This window comes from Haliotis cracherodii, unplaced genomic scaffold (genome assembly GCF_022045235.1).
Source record: "Haliotis cracherodii isolate W230 unplaced genomic scaffold, xgHalCrac1.p SCAF_11, whole genome shotgun sequence".
Taxonomy (NCBI): domain Eukaryota; kingdom Metazoa; phylum Mollusca; class Gastropoda; order Lepetellida; family Haliotidae; genus Haliotis; species Haliotis cracherodii.
In genome coordinates, this window is record NW_027266266.1 from 20,824,735 (window position 1) to 20,849,220 (window position 24,486).

At 39.0% G+C, this 24,486-nt stretch overlaps 2 protein-coding genes across 6 annotated transcripts in view; one reads left to right on the plus strand and one right to left on the minus strand.

Annotated features, from left to right (window-relative positions):
* Nucleotides 1-23: 23 nt before the first annotated feature.
* Nucleotides 24-21,857, minus strand: LOC139456322 (A-kinase anchor protein 1, mitochondrial-like). The gene is made up of 9 exons (XM_071237956.1): nucleotides 21,695-21,857; nucleotides 19,005-20,260; nucleotides 16,111-16,336; nucleotides 15,468-15,604; nucleotides 14,618-14,798; nucleotides 13,920-14,067; nucleotides 12,274-12,341; nucleotides 9,132-9,268; nucleotides 24-8,863 (listed from the first exon to the last, which is right to left on the minus strand). The coding sequence occupies exons 2-9, from the start codon at nucleotides 20,232-20,234 to the stop codon at nucleotides 8,798-8,800; spliced, it is 2,193 nt and encodes a 730-aa protein (XP_071094057.1). The 5' UTR covers nucleotides 20,235-20,260; nucleotides 21,695-21,857; the 3' UTR covers nucleotides 24-8,797.
* Nucleotides 21,858-22,154: 297 nt separating this feature from the next.
* The window catches only part of LOC139456323 (serine/threonine-protein kinase unc-51-like), a 59,448-nt gene continuing 57,116 nt past the window's right edge, over nucleotides 22,155-24,486 (plus strand). For all 5 annotated transcript variants that reach the window (XM_071237957.1, XM_071237961.1, XM_071237958.1 and 2 more), the window contains exon 1: nucleotides 22,155-22,539. In XM_071237957.1, coding sequence (XP_071094058.1) covers nucleotides 22,450-22,539 — 90 coding nt within the window. In that variant the 5' untranslated portion in view covers nucleotides 22,155-22,449. The remainder of the gene's footprint in view (nucleotides 22,540-24,486) is intronic.

A 24,486-nucleotide genomic window follows, 5' to 3' on the forward strand; every position in this document is an offset into this window, starting at 1 on the left:
GTAAATTTGATTTCTACACCAAAAAACAAATCACCAGAGAACAAGTCTGTGCTATTTGTGTTCTTCACTGAAAAAATATTTGTCAAATTATAAAAATATGACCTGATTTTGTTGTACTGCAGTTTAGATCAAGGTATTTACAGGACATGTACAGCTTGTTTGCCATAGCCTAGCATAACCTGGGGTACCTGTGCCTCCACTCTGCTTCCAGAACACAGGGACAGTCACTATTATCTGTCCCGGCAAACAAAATAGGAAACATTTGAAAACAAAACTTTTCCACCCACAAGAACCTGTTTTCATCATGCAAAATCATGCTTTTTCTATCTATTTGGTTTACAGATCTGCTGTTTGACCAAAACTGATCTTCCTTCATTCCACCCAAACATGAAACTGATTAAAATATGAAATTCATTATTTTGTCTAAGTTCATTTTAGAAAATAAAACTTTCGTATCTCATTCCCTTGTGTGTACAGCCACACGACGTCACTCTTGATTGAACGACACTCAAATGAGAAACAGATTTGGGCTTTTCCGCATTAAAAATGAATATGTTTGTCTCACAAAACCTTCTGGATTAAAATAAACATAAGGTATTAAGTTATCTCTCCTTGTGCTTCTCAATGGGACAGGAATATTATGCAAACATTGCCAAGGTACAAATACCACCAGGTTATAAAGGGATGGGCATTCTCAGTACAAAGGCCCACATGTTGACAACACTGACAGAACATCACACTACTCTCAATACACAAACAAATTGATCATAACCGACGCAACATGTACCGAAAACATCACTAAAAAATAAACACGAAAAGTCCACAGGGAAATACTGTCTCACTAAACAAAGCAGATTTATTTATTTATTCATTGCAAACAGGTCTCTTATCTATATATCCTTTAGTAAGGGAAATCAGATAAAATCTTAGAATAAATGCAATATGGTAGATTGTAGTGCAAAAATAGTACAATTTCTATCATATCTAAATATCTATTAATTCATTCTGAAGTAACACTCTGAAATTAAGCACAGACCAACTTACTTTTTTGTCTGCAAAATTACTTTTTTTCTTCCAATAAATGCTGATTGAGAAAATGTTTTTACAACTTCCTTTTGTAGCAAATAAGCCAAACCCTAACAACACCTCTGAGTCTCATCTCACCTCTTGTCCTAATGAACAAGGAAATCTGCACCAAAAAAATGAATTGGTCTGGCCTTGTTAAAAAAAATTAAAAAATCACAATATCAAACAACACCAGCAATCTTTGAAAAGACATCAGCATCATGATATTTACAGCAACAATCTGAAATTATTAAATCTATCCTCAATATACTTTAATGGTTTATCCTCAAATTCAATAAAATCTTAGCGTCAATACAAAGTCCAAAGTCGTATGATCAGTGAATAGTGTTTATACAAACTACTGTGCCTTTTATGGATTTAATAGTACCATAATCCTTTCCAGTAAATAGCATGAAGTTATTGAGAAGAAATAAACCAAAGATAAGGTAACCATATTAATGCTTGTGGCAAGTATAAAACAACTACAAAATGTGTTCGCGGCTAAACCACATCTGGCAGTGGCTGGAACATGAGATGAGTAATCTCCCTTGGGTATTCTGGGCATACAAATTCAGTAAGGTATGAATGAGTGGTGAAAGCCCTTTTAGGACACTATGATTGGGCTTCACTCATTAGGACTGAACTTTGGTCTTTGAGGGCAAAATATTCTTTACAAGTCACTTGGCTACCTTACCGAACCAATGGAGTGCAGCAGCAGAGTTTGTTCTGTTTACAATACAAGTGATTCAACCACCAAATTGATCGATAGGCGATATCTCAAATAATTAGGGATTAAACATAATTTTCCGAAACATATAGTAAACATTACGAACATAACGAACTATAGATTTGATGAAAATAATAATCTTTAGCATTCTATCTGATCAGCCAAACTCAAAAGCTGAAAGCCCAATCACCAGTTAAGTGATTTGTATTTGATGATTGATGTGGCAAGGCTTGTGATGAGGTGATTAACTAGCATAAATTACAAGCGATGTTTTTTGGAGAAAAGATTTGCAATATATTTCACGTAATCAGTTGGCAGAATTTTGTTCACAATCCTATAAAGACTCTTGTCAAAATAGTAACTGTCAGCATCTTAGGCATATTCCATGTCTGGGTTTCTGGGTCTTGGTGTCTGGGAGAGCCGGGATTCGAACCCACAATCATAGGTTTCTGGCGTGCCCCAGGGACGCAACTCTGCACAGCGAATCGTGGTGCCTTAGACTACTCGGCCACCAGAGTTTGAGATATAAACTGATTAAACATTTAGTTAACAGAGTAGAGCAGAGTACCCTTATGTTTCCTTCAATTCATTACAGCAAACTGACACAGCTAGAAAAGACATTAGTCTTACATCACTGACTGGATCACAGAAGCTATGAATATCAATAGTATTCACATGGAACTTCCAAACATATGACACTATATATATACATGAAACTTAGAGAAATTCAAAAACTCGTGAAGAAAACAAAAAAATAGAGGAAAATAATTTTGGTTTTACAAAACATTAAACAATATGCAAACCGCATGATAGTACAGAATATCACATCCAAGAGCACCTTTTAGCTTCAGAAGTTGTACCCAAAACTTAGCATTAGAACTCCTATCCCTTATTTAAGTAGGATTACCTGGGCCTATTGATTCTTAACATCACAGGTTTGTTTGTTTATTTATTTGTTTGTTTGTTGTCTTATCTTACGCAGCACTTAGCAATATTCTAGCCACATGTAAATAATCGAGTCTGGACCAGACGATCCAGTGACTGATATGAGCATCTATCCACACAATTGGGTATGATGACGTGCCTCAGCCAAGTCGCCGTGCCTCAGCCAAGTCAGCGAGCCGGACTACCTGATCCCGTTAGTCGCCTCTTCCGACAAGCATAGTCGCCCTTTACGTAGCATCACAGGTAGATGATACAGATGTGAACGTGTCATGTATCCATGATACAGTGAAAAGCATGAAATATCTTAGCAAAAGTACAGTTACCCGGGCGCAGCTATTGTGTGCCAATTGCTCTTACGGCCTCACTGATCTTTGATCTTAATGGCTATTTGGCTTAGGGTAGGTTACCCTCAGCTATCCTTAGCGTTTGGATCCCCTTTCCAATCAAGCCTTTCTGATCCCTAATGTTAGGTATTGATAAGTATTGATAGTTTCAAAATGCTTAGGGTTACTTGTAAATGAGTGAGTTGGATTTTATGCCACTTTTTACAATATTCCAGCAATATCACAGCGGGGGACACCAGGAATGGGCTTCACACATTGTACCCATATGGGGAATCGAACCCAGGCCTCCAGTGTGACGAGTGAACACTTTAACCACTAGGCTACCCCACTGCATCGGTTAGTTGTGAGCTTGGTTCAGGGTTTAAGGTTGGCTACCTCACCTCTGAAATCAATCCAATGTAATCTGTGGTAAATCTGTGAGATTCATATCAAGTTAGTGGTGGTCGTCCCAAGGCAGTTCTGGCAAATTAACTCATGAATTATGGCTTACTTATCCTCATGTGACGTGAGTTCGATCCCCCTTTACCAATTGAAATCTGAAAAAAATGCGCCCAGTGAAGTGCAGAACTCCCAATATTTAAAAATATGTCAGTGAATCCCTAAAATTCATTTAATATTACGATAGTTCAAAATCTGAAAAAGGGATGTTCGACCTTCATAAATTATCAAAGGGCAAGTAGAAGGTCAAATGGCAAGTTCAATCTCAGAGGAAATATATATAACCTGGAGCTCCTGGGTTTACACATAAAAAAAACCCTATTAATGCTTATATATATGTGCATCTTCGCTAAAAATACATACACCAATGTTTAACTTCTTTCAGTGGCTTTTAGAAGTAAGACGATTCTATGGAACTTGCTTGATAAAGGTGTTAGGATCTACACCGAAATATCGCACTAATTGCAATAAAGAAGTTGTTCTTCCATAGAACTTGTCTTACTACACCAATGTTGTCTGGTTGTGGAACATATACACCAAAAGCTTTCCATCCAATTACATTAAAGCTTTATGGTTCATATAGATGTTTAGGATAAAAATTAAAGCATTTATCAATCATATTTCAAAGCAAAAAAACCCCCAAAACTGACTTTTTTATTCATTAAAATATAGGTCAATAAAATTGTCACCTGAAAGTTGAGAAGAAACATTTCAAAGTCAACACAATCAATTCAACTATCTATTCTTCTGAACGGTTGGTCACCTAATTGTTGTATTGTTGCTCAGTCTCCTAAGTGACAAGGAGTGAGTGAGTGAGTATGGCTTTACGCCGCTTTTAGCAATATTCCAGCAATATCACGGCGGGGGACACCACAAATGGGCTTCACACTTTGTACCCATGTGGGGAATCGAACCCGGGTCTTCGGCGTGACGAGCGAACGCTTTAACCACGAGGCTACCCGACCGCCCCTAAGTGACAAGGAAGTAAATGAAGCTACAAATATGCTTAAAAATATTTTTAGGTAAATTTTTTTCTAATAAAATTCCAGCACCTTTCAAGAACTATTTATACATTTCCTGATATTTTTTCATGTACTTGTTTAAGAAATGGTAAATTTTTGTACTTTTCATAGAACAGGGTTACATTCCAGCATTGTTCAAGCATGTATGGACCCTGAAATCTCTACAGAAAGTAATGACTACACAATAAGACAGCAGGACGACCTTTACGCGAAACTGGAATGATCAGTGAAATGACTAACAAGATGATGACATCAGCCAATCAGAGGTCAACTTTCTCAAGATATACGGCACTGGTATAAAACTGGCGACTTCCATTTAAGACCATGCTCTGAAAAATATTTTGACAATGCTTGGATAAAAAGGAAGTTCTGACATGACCCATTATGGAACGTCCCCAGATCTTTGTTTCACAGTTGCAAGCAGTAAGATCACATATTAACGAGATTGCAAAATTCAAATTCGGGCTTCACAACTTCTTTAAACTTTATACCTTCTTACATCTGACTGTGGTTGAAGACATGACAAAAAAATAGTTGTTCGCAAATTTGCAAATCCCCCCCCCCGAGAGATTATTTTGTTCAGTCTCTAAAAATATCAGGAATATGTTTTGAATGATCACAAAAAATGTGTATGTAAAAAAAGTATGCATAAAGGAATATTTTGATCATGATTGTGAAACTGTGACAATGTCACAAGCTGAAAGAGAAACAGATCTTTGCCTAGTTACTGGGACAATACTTCAGGAAGTTAAGAGCTTCTTTCCACTGGTTAAAGGTAGGTCCAAACTGCAGCTTCCATTATATCAGCTTCAGGACAAGAGTTACTGGCGCAATGTGGAGCAGAGGAAGTGAAACTTCTGATTTGACATTCTTCTGTATTATTACCAAACTCGAAGCAAACTTAAGGATGTCAATGCCCAATCTCTTAAAATCAGATCTTTCACTCATATACGATATTTCTCTGCGTGAATATCAGAATACACCTCCATAGGTAGAAGTCCAGTGAACCTTGAGATGCAGATATCAAGATGGCCTGAAAGCTTTACCTTCTCAAAAAATTTAGAAGCCTCAATGAGCAAGTGTGTGAGAGAGTATGGATTTATGCTGCTTTTACCAGTACCCCAGCATTATCCTAGAAGGACCACCCAAAATAGGCTTCAGACATTGTACCCGGATTGAACCAGGGTCTTGGGCGCGACGATCACTAGGCTACCCAAATACCAAGATGCCTGATTTCTAATGAGTTGATGAGACAATTTATGTGACATGACCTCATATGGGGGTATCATAACATCTTCATGCAGAGAGGTATCTTATCAGAGTCAAAATATCTGGATTGACTATTCCTACAAAATGTATGGAGATCAAAATCCTGAATTCCAAAAGGCACAACTAGACCACCTAATCAACATATTCTAGGCTCATTATGTATCAAGAATTTAACAAACTTCAAAATTTGAGTGCAATATTGCTTAAAGATTGGGTGAATAACTTCACAGTAAATTGCGACCAAAACAATGAACATCATTATAAATAGGGGATGCATTTAATAGTTATTCAGCATAGACAAAATATTTCAAAATATTATCAAAGTTGCACAAAAAAGAACTGATCACCAAAATGGAAGTGAACTGAAACAGGGGAGATAACTGTTGATACATATTTGAACAAAGCATCTTCATGGACAGGGCAATTACTGTTTTTTATTCCTTGTGAAAACAATCATGTTTCACTATTAATACTAGGCATGACTTTGTAGTGAGTGAGTTGAATAGATGTGTCTGAGACAATATTTCTGACTTAAATGTATTGTAATACTAAACATTGGTGAAGCCAAAAGGCTGGAAGGTGTAACGTAGCAACAAAAAATAACCCACCAAAACAAAGGCCATTGAAACACAACCGAGATCAGCAAACATGCAGTCAATACATAATTCAACATTCACCATCTGATACAATATGTACCAGTCCAGTTATTAGTAGCTTCACTGCAACAACTGTCACAAATGCGTCTTTACAGAAAACAAAACTACTTCAGCAAGCAGCAGTTTGAGCAATTAATGTCCTTCTCTAAAGGTCACGGCATCAACAGGACTAGAATATACTGACCTTAGAATTATCTTGAATATCTTATTATTGGTGAGATTAAATGCATGAGTAAAAAACATTAGGGACTGACCAATTAATATTCTGGTGGGCCTGGACTTTGCATCAGGATATTCCATTTGCTTTTTTTTTTAATAAAAATGTTGGTTTACAAATTTACTCCAAAATAATTCAGTTTGGTATGGAAAAAATATTAAAAGTACTCAAAACATTCTGCCATGACAAGGCAAGGGACCCGGATGTGGCTGGACTTACTGCCCCTAACTGTCAACATTTGATCTTTTTGAAATTTGTCCAGATGTGGGGCTGGGGGGCCCATAAGCCAAATTAAAAAACAAATCCAATAAAAAAAACAACAAACAAAACCAACAGATTTTTGTTGGCAATTTGTTATTTTGAGGATGGAGGGAGGAGGAACGGGGAAGAGGAGGATTATATTTATTCTTCTGGCCCCCTCCCCCAATATCAATATGTTTAGTCCCTTAATAATAATAAAAGAAAACGGTTGTTTAGAAAGCAAAATATTTTTTGATCTGGGTTAAACCTTCATCACAGAATTGATCATCATTTACGGTCTACGATTGACGATAACATAAACCACAATCAGTTTCAAACATACAGTCAGCTGGAGGAGATGAGTTCAATCAAGGTATGAAACTAAAACATAATTCTACACGGTGTCAAACTTAGCACTGACATAGCACATTCTGAAACAGAATACATAACAGAAAAAACAACCCAAAAAATATTTCATAGACAACACAACACATCCACTGATGAAAACATCCAAAAATATCAAACAACAGAGCAGCTGTTAATTGGCTTCGTCATGACGACTAAAGACATAAATTTGGCAGTTTTCTATACATACAAAGCAAAATATACAACCATGGCCGAAGTCACAAATGTTGCTGTTGTGTCTCGAATCACACTAAATCTGACTTCAAGTCTTTCATCAATGACAACATTCACAAAAATGATTTTTGTCTCTTCTCGCATTTCACTTGTTCATGTACCACTCAACATGCCGAACAAGTCCTGTTTGGACCCTATTCTTAATTTTTCGGTTTACGGATAAGAATATACAAAAATAGAGCCACACGGCTCTGTTGCCAATCTGAAGAATTGTTTTTATGACACTTCAACCTCATAATGGTGACATATCCAAAGTGAATTAAATTAAAACTGCAATATTTGAATCAAGGAAACAGACAAAACCTTCTTCGCTATTGTATTCTAGAGGTAGAGTTTATGCTAAAATTACTTATTTATGCAAAATTGCCTGACACTGAAGCTGACTGACCATGAACAACTTTGATTCTTATTTTCAAAATATGTTTAATGGATGTCATCGTTTTTGTGTAAAAATCAAGATTTTGAACAAAATATGTCATCAGAAGGAACATGCACGTCAAATTTCAGTTTCATCAGTAATTTCACATAAAAAGATGTTGAGAGAGAAGAGAATGCTTTTTGAGAGAATAAACAGGACCTGATTAAAGCGTGAAGGTCAAATAAGTTCAAATAAGGCCAAAATAGAAAAGAAAACATTTACTTCTAACTACATATATGTATATCTTTCAAATATACGAAACATTTTGAAAAAGATGGCAGAGTAAGGGACATTAATCAGTTTTTTGGGTGCAATGGCCATTTTAAATGTTGGACTCAAACCTCATGAACATTCAGGTTCCACCTATGGTGGGAATAAACAGTAACTTTCAGCATCTTTGGTCAAGTGTGTATTTTCCATGACAAACTATGTCAGGTGAGCTAAAAATATTGAGGTGCAAAAATCTATTATATTTTGACCATCCTAAACAAATTGGTTAGCACCAAATCCGTAAACCCAAAAAATATAAACAAGTATGTCTTAGTGATAAAATCTCATATCACACCCCTGAAGTCATTGCTCAAGTCAATGAGAAAGCATTAAACTGTTGTGTCAGCATTTGTTCAGATATATCAGGTCTTCAAGACTAGAAATTGAATACAGTTTAAATGAAAATGTATTCTGGTTGATAGTCGACTATGTACAGCAGCAAGTATGGGTTTTATTGTACTTGATCGTCAGTTTTTGTGGCATTATGATTGTTTGTTGGAGGGTGGGGGGTCGTCTCTAAACCAAGGATGTGGTTTGATGGTTCTGGCTACTGCAGGATCTCAATCCAGCGTACAGCTTTCCGGTTAACCATTTCTCTGTTAATAAACAGCACCTGCAAAAGATCATCAGTTTGATTATAAAAAACCTTGCCAGCTCTTGGAGTTTTGATGGAGCTAGTGAGTATGGTTTAACTGATCAGGACCCACTTGCACAAAGCGATCTTAGCGCTAAGATGATCGTAACTCCCATACTTTAACATAGGCTTACAATAGTTGTAGCGCTAAGATCGCTTTGTGCAAGTGAGCCCTGGTAAATACAGACCAACTATTTTAATAGTCAATTTTCAGCGGGTTTCCTGTGTGGATAGTGTGAACACTCACCCTGTTTCCGCTGATCTGGTAGATATGGATGTATGGAATACCATCCTCCGCACGGTTAATGACTTGAGCTTGAAGTAGTTTGCCTTGGGTCAGTTCTTCCAACACTGTACTGCCTTGGTCACTGAAATATTCCTCCTCTGAAACACATGTACAGATGAATTGTGAGACAAAAGAGAAGTGCACAGGAAGGGAGTGAAGAGGTAGTGAGGTGAAATTGTTGGTTGGTTTGGTTTAGTTGTTTTACATCGCACTCAGCAATATTCCAGCTATATGACTGCGGTCTGTAAATAATCAAGTCTGGACCAGACAACCCAGTAACTGTATCATGAGCATCGACATGCACCACCCAGGTCGGCTAGAATGACCACCTGATCCCGTTAGTCGCTTCTTACAACAAGCGTAGTCGCCTTTTATGGCAAGCATGGGTTGCTGAAGACGTATTCTACCCCGGATCTGTGAGGTGAAGTTGCATTAGTCTGGACTAAGGTACTCACGGAAATGAAAAAAGAAACCCTGTTTTTTCAATCTCAGATTTTAAATAAATGCAGTTAATATACAAAATATATAAATATTCAAACAACTCAATTAGTACTAATTGGGCCTTGGCACAAATACAGCGTATCAAAGGTTTTTATGTCTTTTACACGTAAAAATGTGTAAAAATATGAACAAAACAGACTATTGTGAAACTAAGCATAACCAGGTGTTAGTAGATCAAGGTGAATGTCCATGACCTATGACACCTTGACGACAGGTGAAAACAGGTGCTTGAAACCCACGTGCATGTGAATTGTCAGTGGTTAGTGATATGTAAGTGGCATTGTGGGATAGTGAATCATCGTCAAAATATCAGAACGTAAAAGTAACATATTCCCTTCTCAATAAACAACTTACATGTCAATAATATTATGTACATAAACATAGCTGTTATTTCTATTGTTGTTTTGATCACTTTTTTCCAGGCTAATTTGCATAATGCTTATAGCCTGTTTCTGCAATGTCAATTTGGACTTAGTTTTATTTTTGAATGTTGAAAGTGCCTACAATTTACCTCCTGTAAAGTACATCTTGTATTGAACACTGAGATAAAACTAACAAATCCAGACTAGTACTTTTCCAGTTGTTTTGTTATTTCGTATTTACATCTAAGTAATGCTTTGAGTTGATTATTAAATCCAGCAAAAACAGGTTTTTTCCATTTCCATGAGTACTATAACACCTGTTTTGTAATGCTAGGCTACTGAGATACCATGCTGCAGTTTAAAATGAATACACTACTCATAAATTATACTGACTCAGAACTGGCCAGTCTGTTCCATTTATCCCATTATTGGCGAGTGCCAGGCAAGGCAATATTAAGTACCATCATTTTGTATCTTTCTGTATGATGTTACCAGGATATCAAACAATCAACCCAATGACCTATTCTAACCCAGGTCCCCACAGGGTATAGAACAATTGACCCATGGACCAAGTCTAACCCAGGTTCCCACGGGGGTATAGAACAATTGACCCATGGACCAAGTCTAACCCAGGTCCCCCCAAGGGTATAGAACAATTGACCCATGGACCAAGTCTAACCCAAGTCCCCACAGGGGTATAGAACAATTGACACATGGACCTATTCTAACCCAGGCTCCCACGGGGGTGAAGAACAATCGACCCATGGACCAAGTCTAACCCAGGTCCCCACAGGGGTATAGAACAATTGACCCATGGACCAAGTCTAACCCAGGTCCCCACAGGGGTATAGAACAATTGACCCATGGACCTATTCTAACCCAGGCTCCCACGGGGGTGAAGAACAATCGACCCATGGACCAAGTCTAACCCAGGTCCCCACAGGGGTATAGAACAATTGACCCATGGACCTATTCTAACCCAGGCTCCCACAGGGGTATAGAACAATTGACCCATGGACCAAGTCTAACCCAAGTCCCCACAGGGGTATAGAACAATTGACCCATGGACCTATTCTAACCCAGGCTCACACGGGGGTGAAGAACAATCGACCCATGGACCAAGTCTAACCCAGGTCCCCACAGGGGTATAGAACAATTGACCCATTGACCAAGTCTAACCCAGGTCCCCACAGGGGTATAGAACAATTGACCCATGGACCTATTCTAACCCAGGCTCCCACGGGGGTGAAGAACAATTGACCCATGCACCAAGTCTAACCCAGGTCCCCACAGGGGTATAGAACAATTGACCCATGGACCAAGTCTAACCCAAGTCCCCACAGGGGTATAGAACAATTGACCCATGGACCTATTCTAACCCAGGCTCCCACGGGGGTGAAGAACAATCGACCCATGGACCAATTCTAACCCAGGTCCCCACAGGGGTATAAAACAATTGACCCATGGACCTATTCTAACCCAGGCTCCCACAGGGGTATAGAACAATCGACCCATGGACCAAGTCTAACCCAGGCTCCCACAGGGGTATAGAACAATCGACCCATGGATCTATTCTAACCCAGGTCCCCACAGGGGTATAGAACAATTGACCCATGGACCAAGTCTAACCCAAGTCCCCACAGGGGTATAGAACAATTGACCCATGGACCTATTCTAACCCAGGCTCCCACGGGGGTGAAGAACAATCGACCCATGGACCAATTCTAACCCAGGTCCCCACAGGGGTATAAAACAATTGACCCATGGACCTATTCTAACCCAGGCTCCCACAGGGGTATAGAACAATCGACCCATGGACCAAGTCTAACCCAGGCTCCCACAGGGGTATAGAACAATCGACCCATGGATCTATTCTAACCCAGGTCCCCACAGGGGTATAGAACAATTGACCCATGGACCAAGTCTAACCCAGGTCCCCACAGGGGTATAGAACAATTGACCCATGGACCTATTCTAACCCAGGTCCCCACAGGGGTATAGAACAATTGACCCATGGACCAAGTCTAACCCAGGTCCCCACAGGGGTATAGAACAATTGACCTATGGACCAATTCTATAACCCAGGCTCCTACAGGGGTCAATAAACATGATGACGGGCAACTTTAGGCTAGTAGGTTCCACGGTGCTTGGCACACATTTGCTAAAAGAGATCAGACTGAAGTAAAGCTTATATCGAGGCTGGCTGAATTCTTCCCCAGGGGTTCCGAGGCAAAACTCACCTTGTAGAGGTGTAACATTCCCCATGTAGCACTCGACAGCTTGGAATGGTAGGGTCATGAAGTCACTCCTGAAACAAAGTTAAATTACTTTTAAAGTACAGGTTATTCCTCAGCAAGCAGTGATTTTGCTGGAGACATATGACATTATTCTATAGTATTTTACCATATTTTACATTTGTTTGTTTGTTGTTTAAGCCGCACCCAGCAAAATTACAGCCACTTGTTGGCAGTCTGTAAATAATTGAGTCTGGACAGGACAATCCAGTAATTGACATCATGAGCATGGATTCACGCAATTGGGATACTAAGACATACATCAACCAAGACAACGAGCCTGACCACCCGATCCCATTAGTCGCCTCCTATGACAAGCATAGTCGCCTTCTTTTTGTAGAAAATCCAAAATAGCATGACAGTTTCAGTACCTTGTTAATATTGGTATTAAGTGTCATGGATACGACATGAAACGAATTATGGATATATGATACAGACAAGAACACTACAAACCATCTGATTTTTAACCCTCTGGCATATAATGCGGGGGGATGTAGTCATCAGTCATTGTCTGGTCTGTCCGTCCGTATATATTTAGTTTCCTAAGCATAACTCGAAAACCGTGAAAGATTTTTCATTCCAACTTGGTACATGTTTAATGAATAGCTGAATCAATGCGTTTTGCAATTGTTGGGGATTTGTCATCTTCTGGTGACTTGTTAATTGCTCTCTGGTAATGAAAGTAACCTGTAGTCTAACTTGTTGCCAAGGAAACAGCAAAAGGCAACAGTTCATCATGTGTTTGATACATATGTAAATTTTTGTAATAAAATATTAAACGGTTTGCGAGTGATGCTTTGGAAATGAAATGTGACAGACGAACAGACAGCACCCATTCTTATAACCCCCTCCCACTTTGTGGCAGGGGATAATAACTAGTGTCTTGAGTGTAAAAAGTAGAGCTAGTTAATCAGGATCAGTGTCAGACGGATTAGTTATGTCATTTGACTTTGACATCATGCTAACCAATGATGTCACAATACTCTGCAAATCAGTGTCATGCTATTTCACCGTAGCAATATTGCCTACCAAGTGAATTGACCTATGGAGGCCAGTTTTGGATGATAAAGTGAGTTCTTTGTTTGGAATAATCAGTCATCAAGTGGTCTTGACAAAAATTATGGGTGCTATTGGATATGATAGATAGTGGGGTCTCTTGATCTACAATAATTAAGGATCCAGTTTTCTTTTTAAAGCTACAGTCAGCAATATTCCAACTATATCATGTAGGGACATCATGATATGCCTACCTCCCGTATCAATGCGTATCACGATATGATATGTATCGCTATACATAACTTGGGCTATATCTGCATGAACCACTCCTTTTGAGCATGGTTAAGCTAACAAGAGGCCGTTGCTATCAACCAATTAGCATCTAACTGCAATGGGTTAACTTACACGCATTCTATTACTGTTACGCAATAACATTTAGAAGTTTATTTCGTTGTCATGGCAATGTAACACTCGAGTCTGACAAGACAATCACCAATTTAGACAAGCCTTAGTGAGTGGGTGAGTTATAGGCAATATTTCACCCTTATCGTGAGGAAATAAAGATTCTGACCAATTGGATGTTGTGCAAAACTCACCTGATTTGTTTCAACATGGCAGCTTGTACCCGTGCGTAACCTCCATAGTCCACATATTTGATGTCCACCTCATCTGAACTCTCATTCACATTCACAACCTGTGCCCGGAACCAACCGTCAACCATGAATGCTGCACAGATCACACCAACTGAAAAAGATTGTGGAAATGTTAAACATATAAAGTGTATTTCAATCAAATAATTACAAACTTGAGTGGACATTCATTTTGGTCTGAAAAATAACCATGCTAAAAAATAAGTAGAATTTTTCTTATTTAACCTGTTATGACAAAAACAATTAACAGTTGAAAAAGTAATCATAATGTTTTTCAGATTGGGAGTTGAACAGAATATATGATTCTTCCGAAGCCACTTTTTCATCAATTAATTCAGACCTACAAGGACTTCTGTTCATTTCCTTCGATAATAAAATATGTGCTGATTTTTCATGCAACATATCATGTTGCAAGCTTACTTTAGAGATGTGTATCTTGTCTGACAAAGCATCCAAATAGCCCCAATAGGGACCTAACTAAACTCAAAAGCCTTACTAGCGCGGATAAAGATAAAATGCCCTTACAATGTGAAAACAATGGGGAAATTTGAAATTTTGTACTAGCCCACAGGAATTTGTTCTAGCCCCGGGCTAGCAGGCTAGTGTTAATTTCTAAGCTGGCTGACCCAGAACCCCCTCCATACCTTCTATTGGCCTGGGCAGAGGGGGCACCATTTGGTCCTGGGTATAGCAGGCCATCATGAAGTGGTTCAGTCGCTCCAGGGACGGGAACGTGGGGTGTGTTGGCTGCTGGACAAAGATGTGGCCAGCGTCCACAATGTTGGACACCACAATGTCCACCGAGACACCCTCTGGTAGGTTCAGCTGGAATACCAGTAACACATGTATAAACTGAAGATGACTCGCATTCATCCCCTAAACACTATGCCTTCATTGGATCCAAAGTCCCATTTTCTAGTGAAAAATGACAAGCCAAAACTTCAAAATAACCTTTCCAGCAAAAGGCAGTAGTAGGCACTTCATCAGTAGTTTGAAGAACAGAAATTCAAATGCAAAAAATTATTTAAATATTTAACCTTGTGGCAATCTGAATCCACTGATGACAGTCTTATCAAAGTCTAGAGTTACCTCCCTTGTTGAGCTGACATGCCCTGGTCTTACACAATAATCTAGAGTTACCTCCCTTATTGAGCTGTTATGACTCATAGTCAAAATCAAAGTCTTGAGTTACCTCCCTAATTTGAATCATTGTATTTATGATCAATAATAGTGAAATAGTAGTAGTATTTTCATCAATAGACGAAACCATGCAGCATGTCAAGTTTGTCGTTTGACACTGCACTTAGCAATATTCCAGCTATGACAGCTGTAAATAAGTCAAATCTTGACCAGACAATCCAGTGATTGACAAGCAAGTCTGACAATCCAATCCCTTTAGTCGCTTCTTATGACAAGAATGGGTTGCTGAAGACCAATTCCAACCCGGATCTTCATGGGCCTGCGACTTGTCATGGAAGCACACTATGACCCCACCTGCATAATGTCCGGCATGAGGATGGGCGTGTCCTGCACCACCTGCGTCAGGGGGGTGAAGTCCACCTGGGGGAACTGGCCACGCGGGAACTTCTTCCTGATCTGCACCAGTGCTTTATCAATCTCGGACTGCATGCCTGCACAATAATATAACATGCATCAACTTCATCGAAGAAAGTCATTAAACCCAGGGTAGACTGTGATCACAAACCAGGGTTCAAAATTAACCTAAGTCTGAGACTAGTAAAGGACAAGTGAAGGAAGGACTAGTGACAATTCCTTACAATTAGGTCGATGGCACATCCTTGGCAGAAACTTTTGCATTCTAGCGGGGACAAGGCAAAAAGTGAACTGGGCTCACTAATACCCTCGACTTTGACATTAGACATTTGACGTCAGACATTAAATATATAGGCTGGTTTCAGGACAAAAATATAATCCAAGCAAACCTCAAGGACCTTCCATAATTTCAAACATTAACTGCGAACCTTAGATCCTTGCGATGGAAATTGCTGGGTCATCACAGTAACTGAGTATGGTTTTACTCCGCTTTTAGCAATGTTCCTGCAATATCATGGCCAGTGACCTAGGTCATTACAACATTTGGACATGATAAAACCAAAAAAAAACAATGTAATCCTACCCTCGATAACACAAATCTGGTAGTTTGGTGTACATGGGTTGTTCTTCAGTGCAATGTTCGCCCCAGACCTCTCCTTCACCTGGTTGATGTTGCGACCATTCTTGCCGATCAGACGACCGCACAATTCTGAGGGAAAGTTGAACTCGTATCTGACAGTGTCGGACACCATCATCGGGGGTGGCATTGGTTCAGAGACACTGCCTCCTCTGCCGCTATCATTGGAAGCCTGGAAACACAACACCTATCTCACTGATACATCATTACACGTTAGAAGCCATACAAGCCACATTGCGAGTGTGAGTGAGTTGGGTTTAATGCCGCTTTTAACATGTTTAACAGTATTCCAGTTATATCATGGTTTGTCAGCTTAATGTGGGAGGAAAGCCCGAAGTGATGCAGGTCTCAGACGGGTATGGCGCTGACAAACCTAGAAACATAATCGGGACAAACCGGGAATCGAACCCACAATCATAGGTTTCTGGCGTGTACAAAGGAACGCAACTCTGCACAGCGATTTGCGGCGCCTTAGACGACTGCGCCACCCATGCCCCCTAGCCACACTGTGAGATCATTTTTCATTTGACAAATACAAGAAGTTAATAAATATTCTGTTTGGTATTATATTAATGCAGTGTAGGAGAACATGGTGGTTCATGTCTATGAATAACTCAAGTTTACTCCAATAATTGTTGAATCTAAAACCACTAAATTTGAAACTTTCAAGTTGGTTGGTTTGTTGTTTTACGCCACACTCAGCAATATTCCAACTATATGATGGCAGTCCGTAAATAATCATGTCTTGACCAGACATTCCAGTGGTTGATATCATGGGCATGGATGCAAACAATTGGGATCAGTGACATGCATCAACCAAGTCAGCGAGCCTGACCACCCGATCCCGATAGTCGCCTTTTACGGTAAGCATGGGTTGCTGAAGACCTATTCTATCCCGGATCTTTACAGGTCGAAACTTCCAAGTATGGGTTATGACAATGACACTGACTTTCCTCCTTAGTTTTGAACACTGTTTATGGAATTGTAAAAAAGAAAGAAAGAGAAACAACTGAAATATGATAAAGTACATGATGAATCAATATTTTGTTTTTTTCACAATTTGGACAACGAAGTCGTTATCAGTGATAGCATCCTACGACTACCAAGGCAAGCAGCTACACTTCATGTTGTGTGTTCCTGAACAAAAATAAGCTGTAGGTGCTGCAAAACACAACAGCAGTAGCCAGAAATTAAGTGCTCACAGATCGGTGATCCCAGTGCACAAGGCATGCAAAGTCACTTCAGTGGCGAAGTACGTGAAAAACCAGGTTTTGTAGTTGGAATTTAAAATCCACACTTTTAAAAGGCCACCCACATTATTAAGTAAATATTGGGACAAAAATTTATTTTTTTTAGTTTTATTTTCGTATGGTACAGTGACAGCCAACCACCAAGACTGACCAACCAATCCTGTTTACTCGAGCTCTAGATGACAAGCATGCGACAGTTGGGACCTATTCTCCTATTGGTACCAACCAATGTCAGGTGAGGTGTATCTACAAAATTTACCTATTTCTACAACTTGTTGTTGGCTTTCATACTATCCCTTTAACAATCGAAATTAAAAAATACTGGTCTATTTGTCCTTCAATACAAACTTTTAAAATCAGGTATAAAATGTCCACAAAATGTTTGTTTAGAAATTTCACAATCTAACGTGCATTTATTTTTATAGAGATTTGTAAATACCCATCTCGGCGTATACATGAGACCCGTGAAGATCTGGGGTAGAATACGTCTTCAGCAACCCATGCTTGCCATAAAAGGTGACTATGCTTGTCGTAAAAGGTGACTAACAGGATCGGGTGCTCAGGCTTGCTGATTTGGTTGATGCATGTCATTGATCTCCATTGCGTGAACGATGCCGATGTTGTCAATTACTGGATTGTCTGGTCCAGACTCAATTATTTACAGACCGTCGTCATATAGCTGGAATATTGCTGAGTGCGGCATAAAACAACAAACCAGACCAAAAAAAACACCCAACATTCTGATTTTATTATATCAGGGACAGTTTACCTCACACATGCCCAATGCGGTACAAATTTCAAACAAAGTCCTATGCCTCTATCTACCTTAATAACACGAGTCCTCAGGAGATGACCACCCCCCTCCCCCCCAACCCAATTCTGAAATGGAGCTTGGCTACTTGTACCTTTGTCTTTGATAGAGTTTGGTAAAAATAAAATGCAGCATAACACAGCTAAAAGACATCATACTGTGACTGGAAATGTAATGACCTCTACCTTCAAACTCAGACATGAACTGACGAGATCATGGATATAAAGTTCTGTCAAATTCCAATCATAAATGTTCAAGATATTGTGTATACAATTACACGTTTTTAGGGATATCTACATGCGCAAAGTGACCCTGACATTTGACACAATCAGGACATGTGGTTGGTGATGAATAAGTTACTTTGAGATTTTTCTTAAAATTATATAACAGTTCATGAAATTTGAACCTTGATTAATAATTTGACTTTTTTTTTGTTTGTTTGTTTTGTTTGATGTTTAACGCTGCACTCAGCAATATTCCAGCTATATGACGGCAGTCTGTAATAATCGAGTCTATCCTTGTCGTAAGAGGCGACAGGATCAGGTGGTCAGGCTCGTTGACTTGGTTGATGCATGTCATTGTATCCCATACGCATGGATCAATGCTCATGACGTCAATCACTGGATTGAGAAATGTCTGGTCCAGATTCGATTATTTACAGACCGCTGTCATATAGCTGAGTGCTGTGTTAAACAACAAACAAACACTATGCACCTATTTTAACCCAGAATCCACCAGGGTAGATTTACCACAGTTGCCAGCTGACACATTAAACCTACCTCACTATTACTATCACAGCTTGGGGACTCTGAACTTCCAGCGATGGCCGCACTACCATTTTGATCCAATAATCGTTCTGCACCTAACGTCGTGTCTGCTCCCGTTGAACTGGCAGCACTAGAACTGGCGGGAACTTTCTCTTGAGACAGCATTGATGATGCAGTGTCCACTGAGATGGAACTGTCCACCGAGATGGAACTGTCCATTGTCTTGTTCGTGTCTGCACCAACACACTCGTGATCACTGGATGCCTCAACAGAGTCAACACTGACAGTCGTAGATAAAACGTCCAATGAACTAGATGGTTCACCAATCACAGATGAGCTGGCTTCAATGTGGGAATTACTGGCAGAAATTGGATCACTTTTACAGTTTTGGATATGATCATCTTTGGAAACAGAGATCTGATCTGACACTCCGTCATTTGATAAAACGTCTGATGCCACAGGGACCAAATCGTCATGGTTGAGAGTTTTAGCACCAACTCCTTCCTGAGAGCTTTCACTAGGTGAGGCAAGAGTCTTACTAGCACTTACAGGAGTGTAGTCTGAGGTATGTACAGAATCCAGAGGTTCTGTGGATGAGACTGGTACATCGTTCTGTGAGACAACATCGGATTCTGCACGAGACTCACCTAGTGATGACATGGAACTAGAACTAGATGGCGACACTACTGTAGGCAGAGACTCGGCTGTATCCCAAATACTGGTATCCTTCAACCCAGGAGTTTGTTCACTGGAATTAACATCCTCTGCCACACTTGGAAGTTCTTGCGTAGTGTCTTTGACTACATCAGTGGACTCCGGCAGACTTTGAACAGATGGTATGTACACACTGTGTATTTCATCTTTCATGAAATCTTGTTCTCTGCTGACCGGTTTCTGCCCATTGGCTGTTTGTCTGTCATGTTTGTCCCTTTCTCGATTTTGCAGAATCTGATCAGAGCTTCGATGCCTGACATCTGGTGTTTCCTTTGTTTGGTATTCTTCAACAACACCATTGCTGTGATTGTACTCTTTCTCTTGGGAAGTGTCCTTGACCTTGTGGGAAGTGTCCTTGACCTTGTGGGAAGTGTCCTTAACCTTGTGGGAAGTGTCCTTGACCTTGTCAAAAGTGATAGCCCTTCTATCTTTCCCCTTGTCTTTTTTTCGACCAAAAAAGTAGAGAAATCCCAGCAGTGCCGTGACTGAGGGCAAAGCTATGGACAGGACAAGACGCAAATTTGGCATGTTGATTGACTCCTTTGATCACAGTACTGAAAAGAAAAAGACAATTAGTAATTTGAGATCGAGAGATCTGGGGGTTAAGTGTAATTTGACTAAAATGCGAGCCCTGGAGAAATAGATGGCCTAACTACTGTGGATATCTGAGTTATCTTCCCTTTGAACATTCTCCATTCAAATAACATGCCCAAGAGAAGACATTTATCACAAATATAAAAATGAAAATAATATGCTAGGAAGAAAATAAAACCTATATCTAAGAGGAAATTTATGCATGAAAGATTATCCAAAGCATAACACATCGAGTATTTAGTTTTAAACAAGTTGAATCTCCCTGCATATGTAGCGATTCCAATTTATAGCTTAATGCTACATGGGAAGAGGATTGAACTCATGCTGCCAGCTAGAAGCTAGCAAACACTTTACCACAGCACCATGGGCTTGTTTATTTCGTAATCAACACCCAAGCATCTACATAAATGAGCTAGCCACTGTCTTCCTCAAAACTCACAAACTGCTAAAAAGTTTATGGATTTACTTAGCTAAACAGAGGTGAGATAGCAAACCCTAGCCCAGAACTAACCCTTAGGATCGGAAAGGGGTTCTAGGGGCTAAGGATTGAATTGGAAGTAACCTATCCGAAAACAACTAAACCTAGACATCAAGGTCAATGACGACAAAGCCACTGATGTAGTCAGTTAGCTCCATATAGCCAAGCATTGTAAACTGCAGCCAACTAGTTGTCAACCTGATTGAAATGATGAGATATATTCAAACTGATCTCACTAATCTTCAGTAACTTTTAACCTGCAATATGAAGAAAGATGACAATTTTTGACCATCAAATCAGAAATAAACAACTAGGGCCTTTTCGGTCAGATCAAATGCAGAATAATCTTGTTTAACTAAATGAACAAAACTGATCTTGCAAATGTGAGACAATGAGTGTTCCACTCTCTGATTATTCGACAATCTCACATTTTACATGGTCTACAGATCGTCATAACAACAACGCCAAAAGTACAAGGAAAGATTTCGAATAAATCACGCACAAACCATCAATTCAGAGAATGTCATCGTAATCACTGGTGTGAATCTTTGGGAAAAATTATATGCAGAATCTGATATTAATAAATGCTCACATTGACACGGTACATTTGTTTGTATTTCACAACAGACGACAATGAGCTCGAGCTCTCTTGCCCTTGACAATAATCAAAACATTCCATGGAGACTGTTTATATGGATCTCGTGGGCGGCATATATTAAACAAAATGACAGACAAAAATACCAATTTCAACAGCATACACTGTTACAAGTAACAGCAAGTGACTAACTGCAATGACAACTCTCCCACCACACAAACACGCACTAATAATTAATCACAATCCCGATTGGACCTTACGAATGCAAGCGCCATAGTTTTGGGCGAAAATGCGAAGTTGTGCAACATGTGGAGGCCTTACCTCGGCTCAAATTCATCTAAACACCACGAAAATACTGTCCAGAAGATGCGAATTTAAGTAATTATGTTGCGTTTTCGATGACAGTGACAAATATGTATGTATAATGGCATAATTGCTCATCTTAGGCCTGTACCACGTGGTTCTTCTCTATACACAAAAACCACGCACATTTAACTCTCGCGAGATAGCACGGTAATTTGACAAGGTGCGTGCACTACTTTCGAACGCGGCATAATATATTCAGAAAACTAATTGAATACATTTTGTGGTTGACCGATATTTTCAATATTAAATGTCATGTAACAACTATATATGTTTGGGACAGTTATGGCGTACATAGATATAATTACATACTTTAATATAAAAATAGCAAATCTCCGATTAAAATAGCGCGCCCTACTTCGGCGCCCTATATTTTAGGCGGATGACGGGTGGTGAAAAGGTCAAAACCCAAACATAATCAGGTGGTCACTGACATACGAGCGCATTGAGAAGAAAGAATAAATTTGCGTCGTCAAAAGCAACTGATTACGTCGATGTCCGTGAAGATCAGGAAGAGTATTGACAATATTTAACTTCAAAATGGAGTCCTAGATTTTATATGAGTCATGTTGGACTCTTGCGATCATGTAAATCGCCTTTAACCTAGCCATCAAGGATGGCCCCGACCAGATTCTGTCAGCTCTGGTCGTTCTTCATTTCCAATATCATTTTTAATATCAGTCCATAGGTCTTGGATATTTCAAGATACAAAAATGGAGAATCTTGGGGAGTACGAATACAACAAGAAAGACCTCATTGGTCATGGGGCATTCGCTGTTGTCTTCAAGGGACGAAATCGAAAGGTAAGATTCTAATGGCACCAAATTCTCAGACTGTCAATTGAACAATGCCTGTCAAATTCCATTACGGCACTGCCGTCATATTTGCTGAAATGTGTGGATGTTGTCATTTGCATAACTGTTTTATCATTGTGTATATTCTATTTACTGTGTATATTCTGCAATGGCGTGTTTTAGTGTCCATCCCGTTTTTCTTACGTCAGTATAAACAATAGACTCAGTGTAAATTTTGGGAGAATTTTGTCTGGGCCAATGTTTCAAGAGCATTATTCTAAGGTTTCAAAGCAAAATGAACCTTCATGTGTGTTCTTATAAAATATTCTAGCAAAGTGCAAGGAGGTCATGTTGTTCAAAACGTAGAAAATCCTCCAAATTAATTTTCCTTATCCTTTGTTGTGAGAAATATTTCCTTGTGCATCTTATAGTCTGTTTAAGATAATAGATCTAGTTGTGATTGTCCAGGTAACTTCTTGATTCTTATTCCAAACAATTTTGTTATGAATGATTGGTTATATAAAGCAGTGACACACCTGGATATGACATAGGTAAAATCATGTTGTAGGTCATGTATGTCTATAAATAGATCCACACAATAAATAAATAAACCGGGGTAGACATGGTGGGATTACTGGAAGTTGCATCACATTGTAACATTCATGCTTGGTTCATAATATATATTATTGTATGTTGTGATAATGACAGTCAAATGTTCACATTCATTTGATGAGAATCATTGCTATTAAAAGTTTTCCTTTGATTGTTATTGTCCTGAAGAATGTTTATTTATATATGTACCAACAGAACATATTTCCTTTGTTCTAATGTTTGTAAACTTTCCATTGTGTTGATCCTTTGCTTGTCACTTTTTTGAACAATGGGCAGATTGTGATCTAATGTTTGTAATATAAGAAATATGTGTACTTGTAGGTTAACATTTAGCCACAGAAATATAGTTATCTTGTTTAAAAATATATGTCTACAAATAATAAAATCCAAATCGAGCCGAGAACAATGCTTAATTTCAGAGTTGAGGAAATCTAGACTTGCCAAATCAATCAAGAGTTAAGTTGGATTCTTGTTCAATTTGTTCTTTAGGGCCTGGGAGACAGACTAGTGTGATTTGTGCACTACTTATGTTTAGTTTATTCAAACTGTTTTGTCCCTCACAGGTTGGTCAATCATGATCATGATTAGTGATAACAATAGATTTTGTTAAAGGAATGATGTTCCTTTGCTAAGAGTTATGATTGACATATATACATGAAGGGTAGCACTCTTCCATGAACCTGCTCCTAGTTAAATTACATTGCTGTATTTCACTGATGATCATGGGAATGATTCCAAGAGTCGATACATTAACCTGAACTGGTTTAACTGTGTGTTGTCATTTGGATGAGTGTTTATTTCAGTTGTTTTCCTTGATTAAATGTTAGTTGTATACTCTGCCTCATTAAAACCTCCAGTACATCAACAGATGCCTTTACAGTAGCAACATCCAGTGTAACTGTGTATGTTTATTGCCCCTGGCTATACACATATGTCAGTAATTGACACTGGTTGTTAATTAGTGGACTGAGTGTGAAAACATCTGATCTAATTATTCTTGACCCTCCAAGCTGTTAATTGAAAGTGTTTTGATAGCAACCTAATTCAGTGGTTAAAAGGATCAATTTTTCCAGTTTAGTTTAATTACAGCAGTAAAAAAAATGATATTTTGTCTTATGATCTTTCTGAAAGAATAACTTTAATGTTTACTTAAGTGTGTTTAGTTGTCCTTGAACTGTACAAGTTTCTAACAGTGACCAAAAGCATCCATGGTGAAACCAAGATTAATGTGCTTTTACAATGACTACATTGACTGGGATGGTGGTATTGTTCAATGTCTACTTTAACATGTTTAGCAATCCCCTTTTTATTAAATCACAAAGTACTTCCATCTTGTTCATTTGT